This window comes from Mobula hypostoma, chromosome 4, assembly GCF_963921235.1.
Source record: "Mobula hypostoma chromosome 4, sMobHyp1.1, whole genome shotgun sequence".
Taxonomy (NCBI): Eukaryota; Metazoa; Chordata; class Chondrichthyes; order Myliobatiformes; family Myliobatidae; genus Mobula; species Mobula hypostoma.
In genome coordinates this window covers 65,059,197-65,086,941 of record NC_086100.1, presented here as the reverse complement: position 1 = coordinate 65,086,941, position 27,745 = coordinate 65,059,197, and the positions used below count along the sequence as shown (strand labels likewise).

The window sequence follows — 27,745 nt, the reverse complement described above, 5'->3', positions numbered from 1 at the left end:
GAAGTGAAGCGGAGCGCGTTGTCCTGAACAAGAAAGATTTATAAAACTCCAGCAAAATAACTTAATTTGTTTAGCACATCTCACAACATTCCGAACAGCAACGGATTTCACAATATCCTTCAATAAAAGTTGTTCCCTTTATAAAATAGGAAGATACCACCCTGGCTCCGAGGTAAGATTCGGTTCGAAAGCATTTTAACACATTTCGGTTTAACAAATTACACGCAAACGAAGGGACCGACAGTCGTGGAAATTCGTTACAATGCTAGGAAATTAGATTTGTTTGGACGTAGTGCTTTCAATTTACGCGCTGACTAAACAGACACGTAACGTATGGCGCTCACTATCTTTCAGATCTGTGAAAGTGCTGAGGTATTTGCAGGGAGCTGCGGTGAATATGAAGATTGAGTTTGCGCCCATTAACATTCCTTTTAAGAGGAGGATTCAAACGTTTGCCGTGCTTCAGTGGATCTTCACTTTCTTGTTCCTGGGTAATTTTTCATTATAATGTTGGGGTAATTTATGAAAATATTGTATCCTTTTGTTAAAAAAATTCAACGTGGTTGGATATACACATTAATTCATTGCCGTCTGGGCATTTCTCTAAGTGTCTCCTGTTCAGAAAACTTTTATAGTGTAAAGTTACAGTCACGGTGTGGCTATTTCCGTAGGGTCCCGATAGCAGCAACTGAATAGCACGTGCCTTCGTTATGTGATGCCACTAATATACAAAATACTTAACCTAATGAGTGCTGACTTAAAGTTTGTCCAAAATACGCGTGGCGAGTGTTCAGTTTAAAATTCAATTCCAAATTATTTTCTGCTGATCTCAAGAAACAACCGGAGTAAGATTTTAAATACAGATACTGTATTGATGATAGAAGATAACAATTTTCAAAGAGGCGAGGCATAGCATAGACAACGGCCGAATATTGGTGTGCTCAGAGTCAGATATAATTTTCTAATTTTTTTGGACAAGGAATAGTCAATTTTTTTACGACATGGTCATTCTTTAAAAAATAAGAACTTTAAATAGGAAAAAAATGTCTCAGCTGTACAATTACCAGTGTTCAAGAGAATATATTTGAAGGAACACTCAAAGCAAAATAGCCAGATTCAAGAAACACACACATCAAAGTTGCTAGTGAACGCAGCAGGCCAGGCAGCATCTCTGGGAAGAGGTACAATCGATGTTTCGGGCTGAGACCCTTCATCAGGACTAACTGAAGGATGAGCTAGTAAGAGATTTGAAAGTGGGAGGGGGAGATCCAAAATGATAGGAGAAGACAGGAGGGGGAGGGATGGAGCCAAGAGCTGGACAGGTGATTGGCAAAAGGGATATGAAAGGATCATGGGACAGGAGGCCCAGGGAGAAAAAGGGGGAGGGAGAAAAAAACCCAGAGGATGGGCAAGGGCTATAGCCAGAGGGACAGAGAGAGAAAAAGGAGAGAGAGAGAAAGAATGTGTGTATATAAATAAATAACGGATGGGGTACGAGGGGGAGGTGGGACATTAGCGGAAGTTAGAGAAGTCAATGTTCATGCCATCAGGTTGGAGGCTACTCAGACAGAACATAAGGTGTTGTTCCTCCAACCTGAGTGTGGCTTCATCTTTACAGTAGAGGAGGCTGTGGATAGACATAACAGAATGGGAATGGGATGTGGAATTAAAATGTGTGGCCACTGGGAGATCCTGCTTTCTCTGGCGGACAGAGCGTAGGTGTTCAGCAAAACGATCTCCCGGTCTGCGTCGGGTCTCGCCAATATATAGTAGGCCACATCGGGAGCACCGGACGCAGTATATCACCCCAGCCGACTCACAGGTGAAGTGTCGCCTCCCCAGGAAGGACTGTCTGGGGCCCTGAATGGTGGTAAGGGAGGAAGTGTAAGGGCATGTGTAGCACTTGTTCCGCTTACAAGGATAAGTGCCAGGAGGGAGATCAGTGGGGAGGGATGGGGGGGACGAATGGACAAGGGTGTCACGTAGGGAATGATCCCTGTGGAAAGCAGAGGGGGGGAGGGAAAGATATTCCTCGTGTTTACGTTTTTAGATTCAGGAAACATCTCGTTAGGAAGAAAGGAATAAAAGACAGAAGTTCTTAAAAGGAATTTCACAGAAGAAGCCTGACCTGGTAAGGTAAGTGGAATGAGGTATATAAAGTAGGAGAGTTTTTGAGCATTAAATGATAGGAAGAAAGAAGGATAAATTTGAACACAATAATGAAAATATAAGATTTAAGGAATGGTGTAGGTGGACAGAACTCTGCCATGGGTGGTCACAAGCCTGGCTGCAAAAGGAGGGTTGGGCGTGGGCCTAGTAACTCCATCCGTTAAAAAAAAAAATCAGTGCTATGCCAGCAGAAGCTCAAAAGGCCTAATCCCTGGCAATGGGGGGATCTTCAGCTGGAAGACGTATGAAGTGTGTGGTGAAAGCAGAAGCTGCAGGACTGGTGGCCATTCAGCTCAGGACGGAAGACTGACCATCTGCTGTCAGCGGCCCATGGGCTTAAGAAGAAGAAGTAGGCTGACCGGCTGACTTTAAATATTGGCAGTAAATATTTAGATAATACTTAATTTTTTAGACATAACTTTCCCTTTGCATATTACCTTTGCCAGTGTCCCAAAGTACTTTATAATAATTGAAGTACTGTATTTCAGAACATTCTTCGAGAGGGTAACCCTTACATGGCGAGATGCAGGGTGATGAAAACCTGTGCTGACAAACTGGCCAGAATGTTCAAGGACATCTTCAACCTCTCACTGCTTCAAGCAAAGGTTCCCACTTGTTTCAAAAGGGCAATCGAACTTGCACCTAAGAAGAGCAGGATGAGGTGCCTCAATGAGAATCACTCAGTAACTCTCACATCTGTTGTGATGAAGTGCGTTGAGAGATTAGTCATGGCTAGAATTAAGGCCAGCCTCAGCAAGGACCTCAGCTCATTGCAATTTGTCCATTGTCACAATGGGTTTACAGCAGAAGCAATCTCATTGGCTCTCCGCTTTGCTTTGGAGCACCTGGACAACAGCAATATACATGTCAGAACACAGCTGACAACTATGCAGAATCTAGCTCACAACTAATCAACAAGCTTCCTCAAGCTCCAAGTGAAATATAGCTGTAATCAGGATTTCTTTATAATTGCAACAATATGTCGGGCTCAGGACAGATCTTCAGAGACGTTGACACCCAGGAACTTGAAAATGCTCCTCTTTCCACTGCTGATCCCTTGATGAGAACCGGTGTGTGCTTCCTCGATTTCCCCTTCCTGTAGTCCACAGTCAATTCCTTGTACTTACTGATACTGAGGACAAGCTTGTTGCTGCAACACCACGCAACAGCTGATCATCTCCCTGTACAGAACCTCCTTCTCACTATCAGAAATACTGCCAACAATAGGTATGCCATCATCAAATTTATTGATGCGGCTAGCTACACAAGTCATCGGTACAGGGAGAGCAGAGCAGTGGGTTAAGCACACATCCCTGATGAATGCCAGTGTTGATAGTCAGCGAGGAGGAGGTGTTTGTTCCGATTTGCACTGACACTGGTTTCCTAAGGAAGTCAAGGATCTAGCTGCAGAGGAAGGTACAGAGGCCCAGGTTTTGGAGCTTGGTGATGTGTTGAATGCTGAGTTTAATAAGCAACCTGACATAGGTATTGCTGTTGTCCAGGTACTGTAAGGCTGAGTGGAGAGCCAGTGAATTTGCGTCCACTGTAGACGTATTCTAGTGATAAGGCAAATTGTAGTGTGTCTACGTCCTTGCTCAGGCGGGAGCAGATTCTGGCCGTGAGTGCAACTGGGTTACAGTTGTTTTGGCAGCTCATCCTGCTCTTCTTGGGCATTGGTAAAATTGTCGCTCTTATGAAGCAGGTGGGAACCACTGACTGCAGCAGTGAGAGTTTGAACATGTCCTTGAACACTGCGGCCAGTTGGTTGGCACAGGTTTTCAGTGCCATACCAGGTACGCCATTGAAGCCCGATACCTTGAGGGTTCATCCTCTTGAAGAGGGTTCATCATCTGGAAGTGAAGCATCACAGCCATTCATGATGTTAGATTTACCTTTGTAGGAAGTAATGACCTGCAAGCCCTGCCAGAGCTGAGGTGCTTCCAATTCCATCTCTAATTCCAATCATTATTGTGTTTTTTACTCTCATTCTTAAAATGGCCTTCTTTAAGTTGTACCTGGACTTCTAGCGTAGTTCTGGATCACCAGTCTTGAATACTGCTGATCTAGCTTCAGCAGACTGCAAATCTCTTGGTTCATTCATGGCTTTTGGTTTGGGTAAATCTGGTAAGTTATCAAAGGCACACACTCACCTAATAACTGTGCCATATCTATTTGGATTTGAAAATGAATCCTTGAATATTGGCTAGTTCACCAATTCCGTTCCTTAGCCTCCCTTGACCATACCTCTGTGCTTTTCGCCACTGGTGCTGTGGTCCTCAGCCTCTGTCTGTATGCAGGAAGTAGAAGTACAGCTAGATGATTGGGCTGACCAATGTGGGATGGCACAGTAAGTGTTTTGATGGTTTTGTAATAGTGGTCAAGTGTGTTGGCTCCTCTGGTTCCACAGGTGATATGTTGGTGGGAGTAATTCAGAGACAACTTCAAGCTGGCCTGGTTGAAATCGGGAAGGCATCGGGGTGCATTGTTTTGTGTCTGCCGATCACGGTGCTCAGCTTCTTCAGTGCCTGCCTGACATTAGCCAGGGTTGGAATGTACATTGCTATCAGGATAATGGTTGAAAACTCCCTTGCCACTCAATTGCTAGATATGCATTGGGTGACTACAGTCAGTGTGGATTGGTAATAACATCTCCTGCTCACTGATAGTCAACACAGGTGCACCTCAGGAATGCATACTTAGCCTGTGGCTCTTCTCTCTCTCTACACTCATGGCTATGTGGTTAACCATAGCTCAAGTGCTCTCTATAAATCTGCTGATGACATTGCTGTTGTTGCCAAAATCTCATGGTAACGAGGGGTCATACAGGAGCGAGATAGGTCTGTTGGTTGAGTGGTGTCACAACAATAATCTTGTACTCAAAGTCGGCAAGACCAAGGAACTGATTGTGGACTTCTGAAAGGAGTAGTTGGGTGAACACACATCAGTCTTATTTGAGAGTTAAGTGTTGGAAAGGGTGAGTAGCTTCAAGTTCCTGGTCATCAACATCTCAGAGGATCTGTCCTGGCCCAGTACATTGACGCTATCATGAAGAAGACATGCCTTCACCTTTACTTCATTAGGAGTTTAAGGGAATTTTCTTCACAACCGGGTATGGATGCTCTGTTGTGCCGGATCACAAGAGGCTGCAGAGGATTGTAAACTCAGCCAGCACCATTACTGGCATCACACTCCCACTGTCAAGGATATCTTCAAAAGATGGTCCCTCAGGAAGGTGACAACCACTTGGGATGGGAGCCTGATGACCCACATTCAATGTTTTAGGACAGGTTCTTACCCTTTGAATTCAAAATTTTTAAAATATCCATGAACACCATCTCTCTATGCCTCTTTTGCACTATTTATCTATTTTTGTAACTTATAGTAATTATTTTGTGCCTTGCACTGTACTGCTGCCAAAAAACAACATATCTGCACGTTAGTGATAATAAACCAGATTCAGTTTTATAACTTGCTGTTGCCATTGTGTTGTAATTCACATGCAGCAAACTTTCACAAACAGTAATGTGGCAATGAAGAGATTATTCCCTTGGCGGTATTATTGAGAAATAAGTGTAGTCCGGAAAGTCAGGGTAATGCCTCACTTTATGTTGAAGAGTGCTACATGATTTTTAATAAATAACAGATAGCACAAGTTTACTGACTAATTTGAAAGATGGCATTTTCAACCATGCAACTCTCTCCCAAAGTACAGTGTCACCTCAGGCTTGTGCCTAATTCTTTGAAATGAAACACAAAACCACAGCCTTATGACTCACAACCTTATGACTTGGAGGCGAGCATACCATCAGCTATGCCATGGCTGGTACTTGTAGGTTTACCAGGAATCATTGGAACAGTTTTTTTTCTCTGAAGATAAGAAAAGCATTGACAAGCTTGTAAGACATGAGCTGAGGCAGTTAATATTTCTGGAATTGAAGTAAACTGTCCTGATGGTAGAAAAAAAACTGTATCAGAAGCTCAATTTATGGTTGGAGAGGACTTTCAATTTTGAAGAGGCTGTTTTCACCTGAGAAGCTGGCTAAAGGAAGATTGAATGATTTGATTGAAGTCATTCAATCTCAGAAGTCTTTAGTTTTCTCAGTGTTTAGCTGGAGGGAATTACTGCTCGCACAGTACATACAATGAGAAAAATATTCTGAGAAATACAGGGTAACAAGAGGTGACATGATTGTACATAAACAGCCAGATGTTTTTTCTTCATTTCTGTCACTTGGGATAAGAATGTGGATCAGGAATTGGGAGGAACCAAGGATAGTTATGCACGATGTCACATATAATGTTGATGGGTAGGAGAGAATCTGCTGATGGAAGTAGTCTGAAGGCAAATAAGTAAGAGCGGATGGTGCCACTGGATAACAAAAGAGAGGTTTTGGAAGTAAATGATGCAGTAGACTATATTAAAGCCTGTTGGGTTCAGAGAAGATGGAGTCATTTACAATAGATGGGTTTGTGATTTTAAAACTACTTGTCTTATTTAAGATTCAATGGTCATAGTTTCTTTCATAGCAAGGATGAAGAAGCTTGCAGGGCCGTTTACAATATCTGTTGGCATGGGCAATGGAAAACAAAGATTGATGGTCAGCTTTTAAGCAGAATGTGGGCTAAGTGAAGGAAGGCATGGACATTATGAACTTGAAAAAATGTTGCTGTTGTTGAGTAGCTCACCAAGCTGGCTTGTTAGCTTGCAGACGTTTTGTTACCCATCTAGGCAATATCATCAGTGCAACTTCAAATGAAATGTTGGTGATCGACATTGTCCGTCTTTTAAGTGTCCTGTGATTAGTCCACGTGTGTGTGTGTATGTGTGTGTGTATGTACCATATCTATTGGAAAAAGTGTCAAAAGAATAGCCAGAACACCAAATTCAAAATTCAAAGTACATTTATTATCAAAGTAGGCATAAATGATACAACCTTTAGACTTGTCTGTTTACAGCCAACCACAAAGCAAGAAACCTGAAAGAACCCAATTTAAAAAAAAGAAAGACCAACACTCAAAGCGCAGCAAAAGAGGAAAAAAAAACACAAATCATGCAAACAATAGAAGCAAGCAACAGCATTCTGAACCAAATTGAGTCCAGTCCCTAGACCTAAATCCCTGGAACAGCAGAGTATCCCCAAAGCCTTTGTTCATCATGTAGCGGGGCAAGCTGCCATGAAGCGCGTAAAGGCAGGAGCAGAGCCACAGCCTCAGCGTCGCGGAGGGAGGAATAACATCACAGGACAGCGAGCAAAATCGTTCCAACCCTCGCCTCCGATCCTGGCTCCCTGCCTTTCCAGTCTATCTGTGTTGGTGTTTAAATCATCCAGACACTGGCCTAGGCCTCACCGCCTAGCCCGAAGCTGTTGTTGACCTCTTCAAATGGGCTTGGCGCTTACAGCAATCCAACCTCAGACCCAATTCAGGTGGATGGGCACCAGAACTTCTCTGCCTCATCTCCTCTTCGTATCGCTCACTCTAGCTCCATCTCTGTTTCCAAAACCTTCTCGAAGACGTGCCCTGACTTTGCAACATACCAGCATGATTCATCCCTCGAGTCAGCTTCGCCTCCTCTTGCCTTTTCATTGTTGGTGGTGATAGTATACCACAACTTACCTCATAAAAAGTGTTCCTAATGTTTTTAGTCGAGAGTAAGATTGGGGATTACTCTCCAGTCGCCTTTTTTTTCCCCCAGAGGCTTTGGGGGGGCGGTCAGGGGTTTAATTTGGCACAGTGAGATACCCCTAGTGTATAAGTGTGGAGGGAATTGATGGCAAAGTGGGGAAATGAAACAGCATTAGTTCGGAATTGGTGAAAGTGGGTGCTTGGTTGTTAGCATGGACTCAGTTGGCTGAAGGGCCTTTTTCACATTGTATGAATTATTAACAAGAGTTATGAACCGAGCATGAAAGATAATATTAATGATAGTTACTGATTGTATTTAAAATAGTTGCCTTGAGGTGGTGAACAGGGGTAGCATAAGTAATAGGGGTCTGGGTGGATCTGTGCTAGAACTACTGTTGTTCCTGATGACGGAACCCTGCATGTGAGTGAACAGTGACTTAATTAGTTCTGTGCAATTCATTTCCTACAAGCATTATTTTTGATAAAAGGTATGAATGCTTCTTATATAAAACTCCCATTTCTTCAGCTAGATTAAGATTCCCTTTCTCAATGTTAATCACACATTGTATCTATGTTCTTTAATATTTTAAATTTATTTATGACATCTATCATTTTGCTCACTGTGCCATCTGCCAGTCTTTTATTAATACCTCGAAATGCCTTCCTGAAATCCTATTTTGCTTCTTGAATGAGACTTGGATCTTCATTTTAATACTGTTGGTGTCAGCCAGTGACAGGGATGTGAGATATTGCTCAGCTATTTTCAGTCAACCAATAAGTGAAAAACCACCAAATTTCCCTTATATTTTATCATTTAACTGTGTTACAATGTAGAGTCAATGTATTAGACGAAGCATAAATGGGAGGTGATCTGCATTGTTCATGCCATTGAGAGATTATTTTCTGTATTTTAAGTTTGCTTTGTCATAATTCCCAGTCAGCAATTCCAGTGATAGTACATTGAAATTCAAGCTTTATTTGGCCTCCTTACTTTATCTTGATTTTCAATAATTTTTTTCTGGTACTACTACTTGTGGCAAAATGGAGCAGCAGTAATTTCTCTGGATATTTACTCTGGCACATGCACTTCTAGAAATTAAATTGGATAAAATGACATTCAATTTAAATTTAATTGAATGTAGTTTTCCATTCAATTTAAATGGAAGTGAGTTTGCTACTTATCACACAATGTAATACTGCTGTTTGCATACCATAATATTGTTCTTGTACTGTTTGAGAATAACTTCCCTTAAACCATCCCGAATGAAAAACTAATCTGAGGCTCACTCAATGTAATAACCAAATCATATGGTGTTAAGGGATCACTGGTTTGCCTTGATGGTATGATACATGTAGCAATTCTTGGTACAATAACACATCTACCCTTCAAGTCCGCTGGTATTTCAAGAGCAAATCATAAGAAATAGCCATTTCCACCTTGAAAGTTTGAGGCTTTTATTTGAAACCTAACTCATTTGACAGAATTGTTAGATTCATCCAAAATAAATGGAGTCCCATTTATATCGAGATATACAGCACGAGTTATCCACGTGGAAGTAATCCCGGGTTATCCTACAGCATACAGCATGAGCCCTTCAGCTCAGCTCATTCATGCCAATCAAGGTGCCTACCTGTGCTAATGCATTTGGGCCATATCAGTCAAAACCATGATCTATACACCTGCCATTTTCTCTGGTAGCTCATTCACTATACCCACCACTCTCTTTGTACAAAATTTGCCCTACAGGTCCCTTTTAGATTTTTCTCCCTCTGTGCCTTGTAGTTGGAGGCTGTCCAATCCAAGAAAAAACCTGATACTTTAGCTTATCTATTCCCTCTCATGATTTTATACAGTTCCAAGGTCCTCCCTCAGCCTCCTACATTCCAGTGAAAGCAGTCCCAGGTTCTCCTACATTCCTTATCTCTCAAGCCATTCAATCCAAGCAACTTACTTATTTGTAATAATTATCTATATTAGTTGATCAGACTTGTACTGAAAACATTTTTATTTTTAATTCTTATGTTATATCTTGATATAAATATTTCAGAAAAGATATGTATTCATAACCGTGCTTGGAAAACTAAGACTATTCATCATCACAATATTGAAGTTGACAATTTCTTGCAGCAGTAAGAAACGGTGTCCTCAGGAGAATTTCTTTCCCCTGGATGAAACAGAACACCATGGCCCTATTTCCCAACTTGCAGGGAAGTATTTTGTAGAAAAGCAGGGACATTTACCCACTTTTCTAGCTGATAAATAGACCTCAGTTAATCTGTGTTTCTTATATTGTCACAGTGATCTCACTTCAGAATTACTTTACTGGCTGTAAGAAGACTTGTCTAGGAATGTCAGTTACTTGACATCCTTAATTCATGAATAAAGTTGTTTTTATTACAAAGTATTTAACTATATTCTTCACTTTTGAACTCTGACCATTGAATCTAAAAGTCAAACTCGAATCTTGTTGATCATGGTATGGCTATAATTTCTTCTCTTCATAGGTCAGTGTTGCCTTGCAGTCTTTGTGCTTCTCCTCTTTGCTGGTTACTGGTACATAGCTGCAGTTTACATTGTTTGGTTGTATCTTGACTGGGAAACACCGAATCAGGGTGGTAGAAGATCACAATGGGTCAGAAATTGGACCATCTGGAATTACTTCCGTGACTACTTTCCTATTCATGTGAGTTATATTCTTTGGAGTTAACGTGTCAATGACTGTGGAAGTACTTTTTTATTGGAAATGTGCAGAAGAGAGTTGACAGCGAACCTCTTTCCTACATAAATCTTACTGGCCACCATTCTGGATGCAGCTTGTTAACTGAGATTCCTGACAGGGACCTCCAGCATGCACGCAAATTATGTATTTCAGAGGCAGAAATTGCGAAGCTTCCTGAAGGCAGGTGGACACCTTTCAGGATGAAATAGTCATCAAAAGTAAGGGGATATCTTTCCTTCGTCAGACAAGGAAGAGCAGATAACAAGGAAAGCAGAAAACAAAGAAAACCCTTGCCTTAGACTAAACTTGTAAAGAAAAAGTCCCTAAATTCCCTTTTCCCACTTAATCGGCCCTTAACATATGGTATTTCTACCTTCATTTCCACCCATCAGCAAGATGATGACCCCACCAAACTCCCTCCCTCCAATTTTGAATGGGCAGCTAATAGATGGCAGGCAGATGAGGTCATAAGTTAAAGGACCAAATCTCACATTTAGTCATAGGAGTGTGTTTTGTCCCAAACTTGATGGTAATGCTTGTGTAAAAAAAAAGAGTAATCCTATAAATTGCTAAAAGGTCTAAGCCATGTAGGTCTGAAAAGAGATAGAAATTAACAGTCAAGGGTTCATTTGAAACTCTTAATCTTGCCAGTCCAGATGAAGGGTATTGACTCAAAATGTCAATTGTCTGTTTTGTTCTACAAATGCTTCCCTTCAGTACCTTCTGCATTGCTCCGTATTCCAACATCTGCAGTTTACATCTGGAAAGGGATGCAGTGATACCTGTGGAGATTTGTTCCAAGCAGCTGTGTAACCCAGGATGAATGTAGATAACAAAATGCTCCAATTATATTTACTATATTCTGAATGATATATATTTTGGGAAGAATGCTCATAATAAAGTGTTTAATTGTTTTAATTAGAAAATATATTTATCCAAATCGTTCAAATTATACTCTGTGAAGTAACTATTCTGGAGGTCTATGATGTAGAAGATTTATTTCATGTATTTTATGTCCCAATTATGTTAGCTGTCAACAGCTGGATGATAGCAGTTGTGGAAAAAATGTTCACTTTTTTTTAAACTGATAATTTGGGAGAAAAATATCTTTGACAAACATTTAAAATTTAGAGTTGCTATACCATTCAATTCCTTTAGATGCAAATAATGTTCTTAATCTGAAAGAAAATCACTTTTCAGAAACATCTTATTCATTTATTCATTTATTTATTTATTTTACCTGTGATCTAAATAAAGCATTTCCAAGAAAGGTTGCTACTGATTTTGAATATTGAATTAATGCTTGAGGAAAGTTACACAATCATTCACAATTCTATTGTGGTGGAAATAATTGGACTTTGGGTAGTGTATCATATGTACTTTATGATATCCCACCAAAATATTATGTTTTATGGATTAATGAGTACTTTTTTTGGATAGGTAATGTTCAGTAAGCTTCGGATGAAGAAATATTTAATGTTCTTCATCCATTAGAGAGACAATGGTCTCTCTAAATTCCCTCTCTCCTGTTTTGGATGGGATGCTAACTGAATGCATGTTGCAGTCCTGAAACTAGAACTGTACTTATGTGACTAAATTTCTATTTTTAGTTGCTCTATGATAACTTGAGCATTAAATCAGTTTAAGCACAATACCATGATGGATAATTGGGTCAGGTCAATTTCCCAAAGAAATTACTATGTGCCAGATTAAAAGCATGTAAGCAAAATGAGACCCAAAGACCAAGACTGCCCCATAAGAGTAAACCAAATGGGATATACCATCCCTCTGGAGGCTATATTTGAAGTGAAAGCTTGAGTTTTGTGCCAGTATGACTGTCTGATTGACATGTGGTCTAAAGTGATGAAGTCCATCTGAATGAAACAGATTGTGGCTATGAGACCAAGCCCTTTATTACTTCTTTAACATTGCAATTGATGAACAGCCAAATATCCATAGTGAAACATCAGAGGAAATGGTTAGCTAACGTTGATGGATCTGATTAGGCATTCTTGCTGCATTGCAGATGAGCTCTGGGGTGAAGGGTACAGTATTTATATCCATACTGCAAAAGAAGCACCACACTACTTCCTTCATTTATTTAAAGAAACAACATCAGTTGAAGGGCTTTAAGATTTAGTTTAGAAATTGGACCAGAAAGTTTTTTTTATTGTCCTAAAAAAATCTTTGTATTAATCTTCCTTATAGGTTTAAAATACTGTTCTTTCCCAAACTAATGTTGGTCCCATTCCACCATGGTTGATTCTTCTTTGTCAACTTTGGAACATTCTGTCAATACATTTAGGAATGGGGTTAACTAGAAGTATCCAAATCCAAAGAACTAATTAAAATTGTAATATGCTGCTTGACATTTAAGATCAAAATGATGCAGTAGCTGCAAGTCTTGCTATATCTAACTATGTGCAGCAAAGGAATGCCTCTGGATTGTCCAGTTCTAAATAGCAATATCAGGCAATCAATGGCACAAAGAATAGTTTCTCCTTCCTGATCATTTTTATGATAATTATATATAACACACTCAATAAATAGGTTCCTTTTTTTTGTTTCAGTTTTCCACATTGTTGTATGATTAATCTGTACAATGATGTCAAGTTGATATCATTCAATACTACAGTGGATTCCAGTTAATTGTGACACATCAGGACCAGTACATTTTGGTTCAATTAAGCAACTGCCCCAATAAACTGAAGTTTCGTTGAAATATTTAAAAGGTATAAAAAAAAACAAACTGTATCATTTTGATCTAATATGTCAAGCAGCATATTACAATTTTAACTGAGTAATAAATTATGTATTTAAATGAAATACAGAAATAGTTAAAATACTATCAATATTACTACAGTACTATAAAACTATGTATAATTCTTGATAGTTATTGACAGAGGAATTTATCCAGTGTATGCTGCCGTGTGCTTTTGATCAATTGTAAATGAACAAAATCAGTGCTGATAACTATTGTAGATAATTGACTGTCTGAGTTGCCTTCCTGCATAAAGTCAAAAAAGAAATCACAACTTTTTGTATTGGCATCCATTGGCCCAAATGGATAACATAACATGAGCGCACGCAACTAATGCTATTTCAAAACTTCTTGCTCCATAGTGTTCAAAGGCCACACAACTGCACATGACAGATGACAGTTAAAAACTGTTTGGCAACAGTCCCCTGTCCCAATTAATTGGTGTATTTTCTGTATTAGTTTTGTTTTTTATGAGCTGTCCGATGGCCCAATTATCTGGAATACACTGTATTTGCATCAGTTAACAAAGATGAATTGAGAATGGATTTGAACCAGAGTCAAAATAGTACAAGTGTGTTTATCAGCAAGATCATTTATGCTTTAACAAAATTCGGATTAAAACATTGAATCTTTTACTACTTTGCTACTTTTAGGTTTGTTTCAAAAAATATATTTTATTTAACTGTGGTGAAAGAAAGAGCTTTCTATATCCTCCATTGTCTCGTGAATTATTTAATGTGAACGTTCATATTCTGAAACACTACTGTACAGTTGAAGCTGTATCATAATTGCATTGGCTGATGGCACTAATTCTGATTTCTCTTTGTTATAAGCTTACAAAAACAACTTCTTTGGATCCAAAATACAACTATCTGTTTGGATTTCATCCTCATGGGGTGCTTGTAGCTGGAGCTTTTGCAAACTTTTGCAGTGAGACTACGAACTTTCAGAATTTGTTTCCAGGTTTGACACCGTACCTATGTGTGCTGCCTTTCTGGTTCAAGATTCCTTTTTACAGGGAATACATCATGTGTGGAGGTAATGGTCAAACACATACAATTTTAAAAATAGCAAAATATTCTTAGCTTGATTTTTGCATGCCTGTGATCTATGAAAATGACAGTGTATTATTACTTTATTGATAAATTATTTGAGGAGCATTTTAGAAGTAGCATGAACTTATAATTCAGACAACTCTAAGTTCAAAATTTATTATCAAAGTCACCATATACAATTCTGAGATTCATCTTCTTGTTGGCAATCTCAATAAATCTATAGAATAATAACCATAATAAAATCAATGAAAGAGCCAACTTTGGCATTCAACCAGAATGTAGAAGATAACGAACTGTGAAAATACAAAAAGAAACAAATAATAATAAATAAACAAGCAATAAATATCCAGAACGTGAGATGAAGAGTCCTTGAAATTGAGTCCATTGCTTGTGGGAACATTTCAATGATGAAGTAAGAGAAGTTGGTTGAAGTTATCTTCTTTGGTTCAAGAGCTTGACGGATGAGAGGTCATATCTGTTCCTGAACCTGGTAGTGTGAACCCTGAAGCTCTTGTATCACCTTTCTCATGGCAGCAGCGAGAAGAGAGCATGTCCAGGGTGGTGTGCCTGATGATGGATGCTGCTTTCCTGTGACAGTGCTCTATGTAGACATGCTCAGTGGTGGGGAGGTCTTTACCCATGATGGATTGGGCTCTATCCACTACTTTTCGTGGGATTTTCCATTCAAAGGCCCATACCAGGCTGTGATGCAGCCGGTCAATATACTCTCTACTACACGTATGTAGAAGTGTGTCAAGGTTTTAGATGGCATGCTGAAACTCCGTGACCTCTGAAGAAAGTCGAGGCGCTGTTGTGCTTTCTTCATAATTGGACTTCCGTGCTGGTCCTCCAAAAAGACAGGTCCTCTGAAATAATAACGCCACGGAGTTTAAAGTTCCTGACCCTCTCCACCTCTGATTCCCCCGATGAAGGCTGCCTCACGGACCTCTGGTTTCTTTCTCCAGAAGTCAATAATCAGCTCTTTGTTCTTGCTGATAGTGAGTGAGAATTTGTTGTAATGACACCACTCAGACAGATTTTCAAACTCCCTCCGATGTGCTTATTCATCATCACCTTTGATTTGGCCTACGACAGAGGTGTCATCAGCAAACTTAAATACGACATTGGAGCAGTGCTTTAACCACCCAGTCATAATTATCATACGAATAGAGCAGGGAGCTAAGCACACAGCCTTGTGGTGCACCTGTGCTGATGCAGATCGTGGAAGAGATGTTGTGGCCAATATGAACTGACTGGGGTCTGTAAGTGAGGAAATCGAGGATAAAATTGCACAAGGAGGCTTGGAGGCCAAGGTCTTGGAGTTATTGATTCAAAATGTAGATTAAAGCTCATTTATACTTGTCTGCCGTTAAACTCTCCTACAGTTCCATTAGGTGGAAGTTTTGTCAGTGATCAACATTGAGCACTTTATTAGGTGCTATATTTGTTTCACATATCTAATTAGTAACATTGAAGCAAGGTAGAAAGAGTAAGAGTGGCACGCTAAACAGCAAGGTTTCTTGGAATAATTTTACATCAACAGGACTAGTGATCATTGTGGGGAGGTGCTCAGAGGAGAAGGGGAAGGGAGTTTTAAAAGTCATAACAGCAAAACCTGACTGTAATGGATTACAAGGAATATATTTAACAAAGAGTATTGGGGTGTGTATTTCTAACTGGCTGTTTAGAGATAAGTGGCTGAATTAAGTAGTTTCATCGTCATGCCAAAAACTGGGGTTTTCCAAGCTTTGGAAATCCAGCAGTTGAATAGAGGTGTCAAGGTTAATTGATATATAACACTGCTTATTTGTCCTGTGGAGGAAAGGGCACCACCCTTTTTCCTAGTTCCAAGTACAGGTGACTCAATAGCAGTTGGGGGTGGGTGGGGGTACAGGGAGTTACATTCCTAGAAAATGGATTGTATTGTGTATTTCAGTAACATGAAGCTGTGTCATCCATTCATGTATCCAGGGATGTAATTTGTAGAAGCAAGTTTTGAGTGATGTATTTACTTTGTTCCCATACAGATTTCACGAACAGATTCTATTATCTATCTCAAACTTCTGTGTCGCAATTTGTGAATTCTATAAAAGCAAATTTCTGTAACTTGAATAACCATAGTTCAGGGGTCACTTGAGAAGTTTGTTTTCCAGTCCATTCCCTTGATTTCACCAACTCCTGGCTTGCCTCCCCACTTTTCCCTATCTCTCCATGATTTAACCATGACACTTCCCCCACCTTACCCACTATAAAGTGCTGGAAAGTGGGTGCAAAGGCAATAGAGTTAAGCAGAAGCTCAGTGTATGATAGTCAGCATGGAACTAGTGACTGACAGGCCCCTTTCTGTGCTGTATGACACTAAAGTGCATTTTATTTAACTGATAAAGATTATTTTCTGTCTGATTTTAGGTTTGGTCTCGTCTGTGAAGAGCAGTGCTTCTCACATCCTAAGCAGGAAGGAAGGTGGTAACGTGGCTGTCATTGTAGTAGGCGGTGCTGAGGAATCTCTGGATGCAAGGCCTGGAGCACTAACTTTGAGAATCATGAACAGGAAGGGATTTATTAAATTGGCTATAAAATGTGGGTATGTAAACTAACTGTGTGGGGAAAATATTGCCTACGAATGAATGTTCAGAAGTATTATCACTCAATAAGAGGATAGTTAACATTTTGTGAGCCTAATTTTTTCCCCCATCTATTTGAAAAGTAATGAATTTTGTTATATTGTTCCAAAGGATTGATAGTTATTCTGTATTTTGACTAATTGGCAATTCTTTAATTAGGGGCCAACTGAATAAATAAACTGGGGGGAGGCACATCCTTATTCTGGTTTCTTTCCCTTTCTTTTCCAGTACTGATGAAGGGTCTTCGCCCAAGATGTTGACTGGTTATTCAATTCCATAGATGCTGCTTGACCTGCTGATTTCCATCAGCATTTTGTGTGTGTTGCTCGGGATTTCCAGCGTCTGCAGAATCTCTTGTGTTTATGATTGTAATGTATCTTTTTTGTAATGTGAATGTTAATCTGTACATTTTCACAGGTCCAGAACTGCACACTCTAATCCGGGGTGGACACTTCACCATGATACAATTGCAGCAAAATTTCTATACTCATATTAAAATTTCTTTGCTGTGAAACTGAAAATACATTGTTTTTCCCATTACCATAGAACCATAGAAACTACAGCACAGAAACAGGCCTTTTGGCCCTTCTTGGCTGTGCTGAACCATTTTCTGCCTAGTCCCACTGACCTGCACACAGACCATATCCCTCCATACACCTCCCATCCATGTATCTGTCCAATTTATTCTTAAATGTTAAAAAAGAACCCGCATTTACCACCTCGTCTGGCAGCTCATTCCATACTCCCAGCACTCTCTGTGTGAAGAATGTTCCCTAATGTTCCCTTTAAACTTGTCCCCCCTCACCCTTAACCCATGTCCTCTGGTTTTTTTCTCCCCATGCCTCAGTGGGAAAAGCCTGCTTGCATTCACTCTATCTATACCCATCATAATTTTATATACCTCTATCAAATCTCCCCTCATTCTTCTACGCTCCAGGGAATAAAATCCTAACCTATTCAAACTTTCTCTGTAACTGACTTTCTCAAGTCCCGGCAACAACCTTGTAAACCTTCTCTGCACTCTTTCAACCTTATTTATATCCTTCCTGTAATTTGGTGACCAAAACTGAACACAATACTCCAGATTCGGCCTCACCAATGCCTTATACAACCTCATCATAACATTCCAGCTCTTATACTCAATACTTTGATTAATAAAGGCTAATGTACCAAAAGCTCCCTTTACGACCCTATCTACCTGTGCTGCCACTTTTAGGGAATTTTGTATCTGTATTCCCAGATCCCTCTGTTCCACTGCACTCCTCAGTGCCTTACCATTAACCCTGTATGTTCTACCTTGGTTTGTCCTTCCAACGTGCAATACCTCACACTTGTCTGCATTAAACTCCATCTGCCATTTTTCAGCCCATTTTTCCAGCTGGTCCAGGTCCCTCTGCAGGCTCTAAAAACCTTCCTCGCTGTCTACTACACCGCAAATCTTTGTATCATCAGCAAATTTGCTGATCCAATTTACCACATTATCATCCAGATCATTGATATAGATGACAAATAACAATGGACCCAGCACTGATCCCTGTGGCACACCACTAGTCACAGGCCTCCACTCGGAGAAGCAATTCTCTACTACCACTCTTTGGCTTCTTCCATCGAGCCAATGTCTAATCCAGTTTACCACCTCTCAATGTATACCTAGCAACTGAATTTTCCTAACTAACCTCCCATGGGGGACCTTGTCAAAGGCCTTACTGAAGTCCATGTGGACAATATCCACTGCCTTCCCTTCATCCACTTTCCTGGTAACCTCCTCGAAAAACTCCAGTAGATTGGTCAAACATGACCTGCCACGCACAAAGCCATGTTGACTCTCCCTGATAAGTTCCTGTCTATCCAAATGCTTGTAGATTCTGTCTCTTAGTACTTCCTCCAATAACTTACCTACTACCGACATTAAACTTACCGGCCTATAATTTCCCGGATTACTTTTCGATCCTTTTTTGAACAACGGAACAACATGAGCCACTCTCCAATCCTCTGGCACCTCACCTGTAGACAGCGACATTTTAAATATTTCTGCCAGGGCCCCTGCAATTTCAACACCAGTCTCCTCCAAGGTCCGAGGGAACACCCTGTCAGGTCCCGGGGATTTATCCACTTTAATTTTCCTCAAGACAGCAAGGACCTCCTCCTTTTCGATCTGTACAGTTTCCATGATCTCACTACTTGTTTCCCCTAATTCCATAGACTTCATGCCAGTTTCCTTAGTAAATACAGACGCAAAAAACCTATTTAAGATCTCCCCCATTTCCTTTGGTTCCGCACATAGGCAACCACTCTGATCTTCAAGAGGACCAATTTTATCCCTTACAATCCTTTTGCTCTTAATATACCTGTAAAAGCTCTTTGGATTATCCTCCACTTTGACTGCCAAGGCAACCTCATGTCTTTTAGCACTCCTGATTTCTTTCTTAAGTATTTTCTTGCACTTCTTATACTCCTCAAGCACCTTATTTACTCCCTGCTTCCTATACATGTCATACAACTCCCTCTTCTTCTTTATCAGAGTTGCAATATCCCTTGAGAACCAAGGTTCCTTATTCCTATTCACTTTGCTCTTCACATTCCTATTCACGTTGTTTGCTCTTCCTTTGTATTAGCATTTTGCATTTCAAGTTCAGTGGTTTGATGCCCTACAAAAGATATTTATCCAAAAATAGAATGCCAGTGTGAGACCTTGAATTCCCAATGTCTTCTCTTGGATTGGTGTTGGGAAAGACAATGGATAAATACATCAACCGTTGCCCTTGAGGTCTACTTCCAGTGACATGATCGTTCATTAGTTTCTGAATGTTTACCATGCCTTCTACCAAATGTCAATTTGAGAACTGTCACTATGAGTAGAGATAATGTTTAAAATATGTGCTTCTTACTCAATTTCCTAAAGAATGTGCAAGCTGTTCCAGGACTTGCAAAATTAATTTGACATATTGTGTAAGAAATATAACTTCCTGTTGCCTTCTTTTTAAAGCACCAAAGAAGTTCTAGGTTACTGAGTTTTATGTTCACAGTTTGCAAGATATTCTATATTTGTTTCTTCTTACCAACTTTGATAAGATCACTTTTCCTTTCCTGCCTTGTTCCACTTGTTTACTTTTCAAGTACTTCAGTCTGTTTCACTTACCAAAATTTTGCCTAAGCTCTAAAATAGCTGGAATTGGGCCCTGCCACTTTACTCTAGGGTGATATCCAGAACTAACAGATTCAGGCATTCAAATAAGTGAGTACACCTACAAACTATTGGGGAGGTTGCATTTACATAGAAACATAGAAAACCTACAGCACAATACAGGCCCTTCGGCTCGCAAAGTTGTGCCGGACATTTCCCTACCTTAGAAATGACTAGGCTTACCTATAGCCCTCTATTTTTCTAAGCTCCATGTACCTATCCAAAAGTCTCTTAAAAGACCCTATCGTATCTGCCTCTGCCACCAATGCCGGCAGCCCATTCCACACACTCACCACTCTCGGAGTAAAAAAACTTGCCCCTGATATCTCCTCTGTACCTACTCCCCAGCACCTTAAACCTGTGTCCTCTTGTGGCAGCCATTTCGGCCCTCTGACTATCCACACAATCAATGCCTCTCATCATCTTATACACCTCCGTCAGGTCACTTCTCATCCTCCGTCGCTCCAAGGAGAAAAGGCCGAGTTCACTCAACCTATTCTCGTAAGGCATTTGGAATATGTTTCATCACCCTGCTATAGGAAACATGCTATTTAGCTAGAAAGAAGGCAGAGGAGATTGGAAGCTGCCGGGACTTGAGTGATTGAGTTACGGAGAAAGGTTGAGCAGGTTGGAACTTTATTTACTGAGTGTAGGAAAATGAGGGGTAATCTTACAGGGGTGTATAAAATCATGAAGGGCATAGATAGGGTGAATGCAGGCAGTCTTGAAGCCAAGGTTGGGGAATCAAGGACTAAAGGTGATAATTTTAGGGTGAGAAGCGAAAGAGTTAATAGGATCCTGAGGAGCAACATTTTTCAAACAGAGGGTGGAATGAACTGCCAGAAAAAGTGACAGAGGCAGGTACGTTTACAACATTTAAAAGGAACCTGGACGGGTATGTGGGTAGGAAAGGTAATGGGCCAAATGTATGCAAATAGAACAAATTCAGCCTGGAAGCTTGTTTGGGATGGACTGTTTGGGCTGAAGAGCCAATTCCCTGTTCTGTGACTCCATGATCAAAATTTCCAGATCCCAACCACTCTGAATAAAATAAAATATCTTGTGTTTATAGAATAGTTTTCTCTCTCCTCTCAGTATCTGTAATCCAAAATTTTAAATCTGTGTTGTTTAATTTTGATCCTTCTAATACTGGGGCACAATTTTCCTCTATTTTACACCATGATTCTCCTTTGATACAAGATGAACAGGCCATCTTCTCTAGTGTAACTTTATGGATGAAATCCCTCATCCTTGGAAACAGTACAGTTCAGGAAATCAGCCCATCTCTGAAATTAAGTTGCAGGCAGTACTCTGAGGGTCTGAATCCAAGAAATAATAAACACTTTAAAAAATATTTTTCCTGTTTAATACTATCAAGGAAACCAAGTTTTACACCTTAACTTTGTGCATTCTATTGTGTTAGGTCTTATTTAGCTAGTGTATTCTAGTATTCTAGTGCAAACAACAGGAATTCTGCAGATGCTGGAAATTCAAGCAACACACATCAAAGTTGCTGGTGAACGCAGCAGGCCAAGCAGCATCTGTAGGAAGAGGTGCAGTCGACGTTTCAGGCCAAGACCCTTCATCAGGACTAACTGAAGGAAGAGTGAGTAAGGGATAGTGAGTGGATCCCTTACTCACTCTTCCTTCAGTTAGTCCTGACGAAGGGTCTCGGCCTGAAACGTCGACTGCACCTCTTCCTACAGATGCTGCTTGGCCTGCTGCGTTCACCAGCAACTTTGATGTGTGTTTCTAGTATTCTAGTATTGGGTGAAGCTTTAATGACTAAATCAGGAATGTTTGCATGCACCTTAATTGTCATCTCTCTTTAGGGCACATCTGGTTCCAGTCTTTTCCTTTGGGGAAAATGAACTTTTTAATCAGGTAAACAATCCCAGAGGGTCAACACTTCGAACAATCCAAGAGCGATTACAGAAAATCATGGGGTTTGCTTTGCCGTTGTTTCATGCCAGGGGTGTCTTCCAGTATAACTTTGGGCTACTACCATATCGGAAACCTATCTACACTGTAGGTATGCACAATTTCATAAAGTATTGCCAAGACTAGTGTTATATGTATGTTGTATTTTAATAAACCAGGATCTTGTAGTAAAATAATTTCCTGTACACTCAGATATGCATTTTTGTTACCGGTTACATATTTTCACACCTACCTCTTATACATGCAGTTCACATATTTTCAGATTAATTATGATTTGTGTTACTTGTTCTGCAAGATATGCATCAGAGGAACATGAATGATCGCTCAGATGCATATGTGCCAGTATAAAGAATTGTTGGATAATTTTCAATGAATACTTCTCTGTATTGAATGTAGTTAACTGTGTTTGAATGTTAATTCATTTTTGGACATAGCCATATTACTTCACATATAAATCCAAAGAAGCTAACATTTGGGGAAAAACATTGAAAATAAACAAGACCAAGGTTGCGTGGAGCCTCAGGAAATGGGCAAGGTTTCAATGAATACTTCTCAGTTTTTACTGAGGAGAAATACATGAAGATTTCAGAACAAGCAAAAGTTAATGGGGAGGAATTGGGAATAGTCTGCCTTACAGTAGAGGAGAAACTGTATGTCTTGAAACATATGAAGGTAGACAGATTTCCAGGGCCTGGTCAAGTATATCCAAAAATACTCCAGGGAATTAAAGAAGGAATTGTGGGAGCCTTAGCTGAGATATATGCATCATCATTAGTCACGGGTGAGGTAGCAGTACACTGAAAGGTGGTGAATATGTTATCTTTATTTGATGAGGGCTGCAAAGAAAATCCTGGGAACTAAAGACCAATATACTTAATATCCTGTGGTAGTTAAGTCACTGGAGAATATTCTGAGGGCAGGGCATTAGGCATGATCTACAGTATATGGAGTTAAGTGAGCCTTTTGATAAGGTTCCACATGGTAGTCTGCTCTGGAACGTTAGAGCACATGGAATCTAGGGAGGCCTAGCTAATTGGATACTCAATTGGCTTGATGGTAGGGAGCAGTGGGTGATGGTGCAAGATTGTTTTTCAGACTGGAAACCAATGACTAGTGGTGTGTCTCAGGGTTCAGTTCTAGGCCCATTCTTGTTTCTCATCTATATTAATGATTTGGATGAGAATGCATGTGCATGGTTAGTAAAATTCTAGATGATACTAAAATAGGTGATATTGTCAATAGTGAATAAGATCAAAAATTGCAGGGGAATCTTGATCAGCTGGGTAACAGGGTCACAGAATAGCAAATTGATTTTAATTCAGTTAAGTGAGAGATGTTGTATTTAGAAAGTCAAACCAAGGTAGGACTTCCATGGTGAATAGTAGGGCTTTGGAGAGTGGTGTAAAACAGAGGGACCTTGAGTTCAGGTACTTGGTTCCCTGAAAGTGGAATCACAGGTAGAGAGGAGGTGAATGATGGCTTCCATCATTCAGGGCACTGAGTACAGAGGCTGGAATGTCATGGTGCAGTTGTACTAAACGCTGGTGAGGCCGCACTTGAGTGTATCATTCTCATTTTAAGTCACTCTGCTGTAGAAAAATACTGTTAAACTGGAAGAAGTGCAGAAAAGCTATACAAGGATGTTGCCAGCACTTAAGGGAGTGAGTTATAGGGAGAGGTTGGATAGGCTATGACTTTTATCCTTTGAGCAAAGGAGACTGAGAGAGTATAAAATCATAAGGGACATAAACAGGATCAAGGTTTAAGGTGAGAGGTGAAAATTTAGTAGGAACTTGGAGGGGGGAGCACTTTTTTTAAACTCAGATGGTGGTAACTATATGGAATATGCTCCCAGAGTAAGGGGTTGATGCAGATTCAATAACAACGTTTAAAAAACAATTGAACAGTTATATAGATAGGAAAGATTAAGAGGGTTATGAGCCAAACACAGGCAATTGGAACTAGCTTGGATGGGCATGTTGATTACTGGATTAAAGGGGCAGTTTCTGTGCTGTATGACCCTGACTTTACAAACTATAGATGTTGGAAATCAGAAATAAAATCAGATGATTCTGGAAGCAATCAGCAGGTGACACAGCATCCAATGAAGGACGTTGACCTGAAACATCAACCTGTTTATCTTTTCACAAATGCCACTTCACGTTCTGGGTGTACCCAGCATGTTCTGACTTTATTTGTGTTTGTTTCTGCTGTTCAATTTTTCACTTAATGTGTGTTGGCAAAATGACAAGCCACAAGTTACAACTGATGATGAGTGAGTGAAGCCTCTGTCGGTCAGGGATGTTGCACCCTAGCTGTCTTGATACACAAACCTGAGCAAGCTGTTGTCCATGTAGCAAGCTCCCCCTCTCCATGCATCTGATGAACTCAAATGAACAGCAGAGACTGATACAGTTCGGTACCAGCAGCATTGCACAAGTTGCCAGTCAGCATGGAACTCAATGTAGGACTGCCTTAGGGACTCCAACTCCAGATTTTTCCCTTGGGGTTTATTGCTGAAGCCTTCCCCATGAGTGGGTACAGCCACAAGGCGGTAGAGGTCTGAGATAAAAGTTTTCTTTCTCCAACTGACAAGTGCAATGGAAATTGTCATTTTTGATTTGTAACTTTTCCATTGACAGTGGAGGATACATTTCCAATTGCAATTTGCTGTAAGTTTTATGAAATGCATCCTCATCTCTATGTTCAACAGTGCTAATTGAAATTGTTATTAATTTGTTATGTATTTATAATTTATTTATAAATAATTATTTATTTATAAATCCTTTATTTTAATTTTTTGTCCAATTTGATATTAATTTTCCCTACTTTCCTTTTCGTTGTTCCTCCTTCCCTTTTCATTGTTCCTCCTTCCCTTTTTGAAACCCTAGCGTCATAGTAATTTCTTTATCTACCAGGTTCATAATTACACAATCAGGATTCTTTGATGCATTTTAGCACCACCAAAATGAATACACATAAAAGAGAAGAAAAATTGAAATCTTTTAAAGATATGAAACATAATAAGTAGGAGAAGGTATGAGCCATTTGGCTGATTGCGCCTGCTCTGCCATTCAATAAGATCATGGTTGATTTGGCATAGACTGAGCTCTATCTGCCTGCTTTTTCTCCATAACCCTTAATTACTTTGCTATGCGGAAATCTATTTAACTGTGTCCTAAATGTATTCAATGATGTAGCATCTGTAGCTTCCCGGGGAAGAGAGTTCCATAGGCTTCTCTCTCAAAAAAAGCAGTTTCTCCTTGTGTCCATGAATCCTCAGGGTATGTCCCCAGGTTCCAGTCCCACTTACCAATGGAAACAGCTTTCCTGCCTCTATTTTATCTAACCGTTCCATAATTTTATATGTTTGTTGCACCTTCCCCTCCTACAAGCTAGCCAACACACACCCACTATGAATTTTCAAATCTTCAACTGTGTTTTTGTTTAAATATACAAATATTCAGAAATTACAGAATTGCTCAGACCTTTACTTTCCATTTAACTTTAAAAAGAAAACAAATTTTTAAAGATAAAATCCTTTAATGTTATTCTTGAGAACTGTTGTGAACTGCTGACTTAGGAAGAAGTAGGCAAGTGACAGTACCACAGTACCTGAAATATTAGTCTGTCCCGAGCCTTATAGACTCATCAGGCTGGTGCTTATGCCGGTTTCCATGGCGTGAAGTGACTGAGAGTACCCCCCCCCCCCCACCCGCCGGATAGGACGCCAGTCTATCGTGAGGTTAACCCCCAGCATTTTGCCGGTACCCATTTTCAGCTGGGTGGACTGGAGCAGTGTGTGGTTAAGTGCCTTGCTCAAGGACACAACATGCTGCCTCGGCTGGGGCTTGAACTCACGACCTTCAGATCGCTAGTCCAACGCCTTAACCACGTGCCACATACCTGAAATATTAGTTATGATTAATAGTTTTGTTTTATTTTACAGTGGGAAAGCCAATTGTTGTGCAACAGAATCAAATTCCTTCAAACCAAGAGATTGAAGCGCTGCATAGTAAATATATTGAGGCACTAAATCAATTATTTGAAGAACACAAAGCTCAATATGGAATACCTGAAACAGACCATCTGATTTTCAGTTGAATTTCCGATTTGAGCACTTGAGATAAAAAGCACATTTAGCCCCAGTGTAATGAATAAATTTGTTTTGAGCTGTTCAGTACTTAGTTATAGAAAAATCCCAGTTAATTGAATCATTTTGCAGATATTTTATGCTCTTATTTGCAGTAATTGTCAATGGTTTACAAACAATTCTATGTTAACCACTAAGTACTAATGTTGTCCTACTGGTGTAATTTCTGTGTATTGTATTAGATGTACAGCACTTTACAAACGTTAGCTAAAGAGATATTCCTTGATAAGGTTACACTTTACAATTTTGCAATGTAAAATTAGGTTAGTGTTTCCACAATGCCATCAACTGAAATTGGGATGAAAAATGCTTAATATTATATAATAATATTAATACCTACAAACTGCAAAAGACGTAGAATTATTATAAAAGTTACTCCTTAAAAAGATGTATGAATAGAAAGTATGGATTAAGATATTGTTTGAATGACAGTAAACTCAGAAAGTTTAATTATTACAAAAATCTTCCTTTTTACCAAGCAAACATAACTTGTAATACCGTATTAATGTGCCTTAGAAAGGATTATCTCTGTATCATAGTCTCTCACTGTTACCTTCTTGACTCAAGAAATTAAAATCCAAAGGTTCAGTAATTTTTTAATGGATTATATTAGTAGCTCATCTTTAATCATTTGCCACACTTAAGTAAGAGTAACTATTTTGAAGTAATCTGTGAAAGAAAGTAAATGATAGCTTTCTAAACATTTTCAATTATACCTAAAAATTCTAAGTTTAACAAAAATATATTAAAATAAATTACTGTTGAGCTTGTGTTGCAAATTTGATTTTTCAGAGGACTTGATCATCTTTTTGTAATTTACTCATTCTGTGTAGACCCATGAGCAAATGAAGTTTATCACTTAACCTTCCGACTATTAATTTTTAAACTCAGAAAATCATTTAATTACTCCCTTTTGGATTGTATTCCTTTGTTCTGCAGAATATTCCTCTATTTTGTACTAAAAATGATTAATTCAAGTATTTACTTGTTAATAATTGTGTATTCAAAAGTTACAGGAATTTATATATATCAGAATCAAATTGTATTATCACAAGCATGTGTTGTGAAATTTGTCATATTTCTCCTGTACATTTTCCTTTTTCTTTTGTATGATTTTGGTGTGGTCTGTGAGTCTCCTTACAGAGAGAGGAAACTGATTCTTTTTAGTAATTCCTAAATTGTAGAATGCCAAAATGTCATGGCTATTACTAGCAAATTAAAGGCACTGAATCAGTGGAAGATGCATTTGTTCTAGCCAAATACTGTAAAAGAAATGATGCAAAAGTACCGCCGTGATGTGGTGCAAAAAAACACTGTCTGTTTCACTTCTTCCACATTATTTTATACTTATACAAAGTGAAGTATCACTTGTATCCGTTATGTCTAAGTGGACTCTGAGGAGGAGGATCAGGCCTATGTGCGACCTGCTGACAATGCAAGAAGGTGGATACGTGTATAGATTGGAAGGTGGTGGAGTTCTTTTATTAACGCAACACACATCAAAGTTGCTGGT

General features: G+C 39.5%; 1 protein-coding gene across 1 annotated transcript; it reads left to right on the top strand.

Annotated features, from left to right (window-relative positions):
* Positions 1 to 27,745, top strand: LOC134345359 (2-acylglycerol O-acyltransferase 1-like). Its single transcript, XM_063045888.1, has 7 exons — positions 1 to 172; positions 355 to 491; positions 10,300 to 10,478; positions 14,109 to 14,313; positions 16,740 to 16,914; positions 21,971 to 22,170; positions 26,029 to 27,745. The coding sequence occupies exons 2-7, from the start codon at positions 398 to 400 to the stop codon at positions 26,181 to 26,183; spliced, it is 1,008 nt and encodes a 335-aa protein (XP_062901958.1). The 5' UTR covers positions 1 to 172; positions 355 to 397; the 3' UTR covers positions 26,184 to 27,745.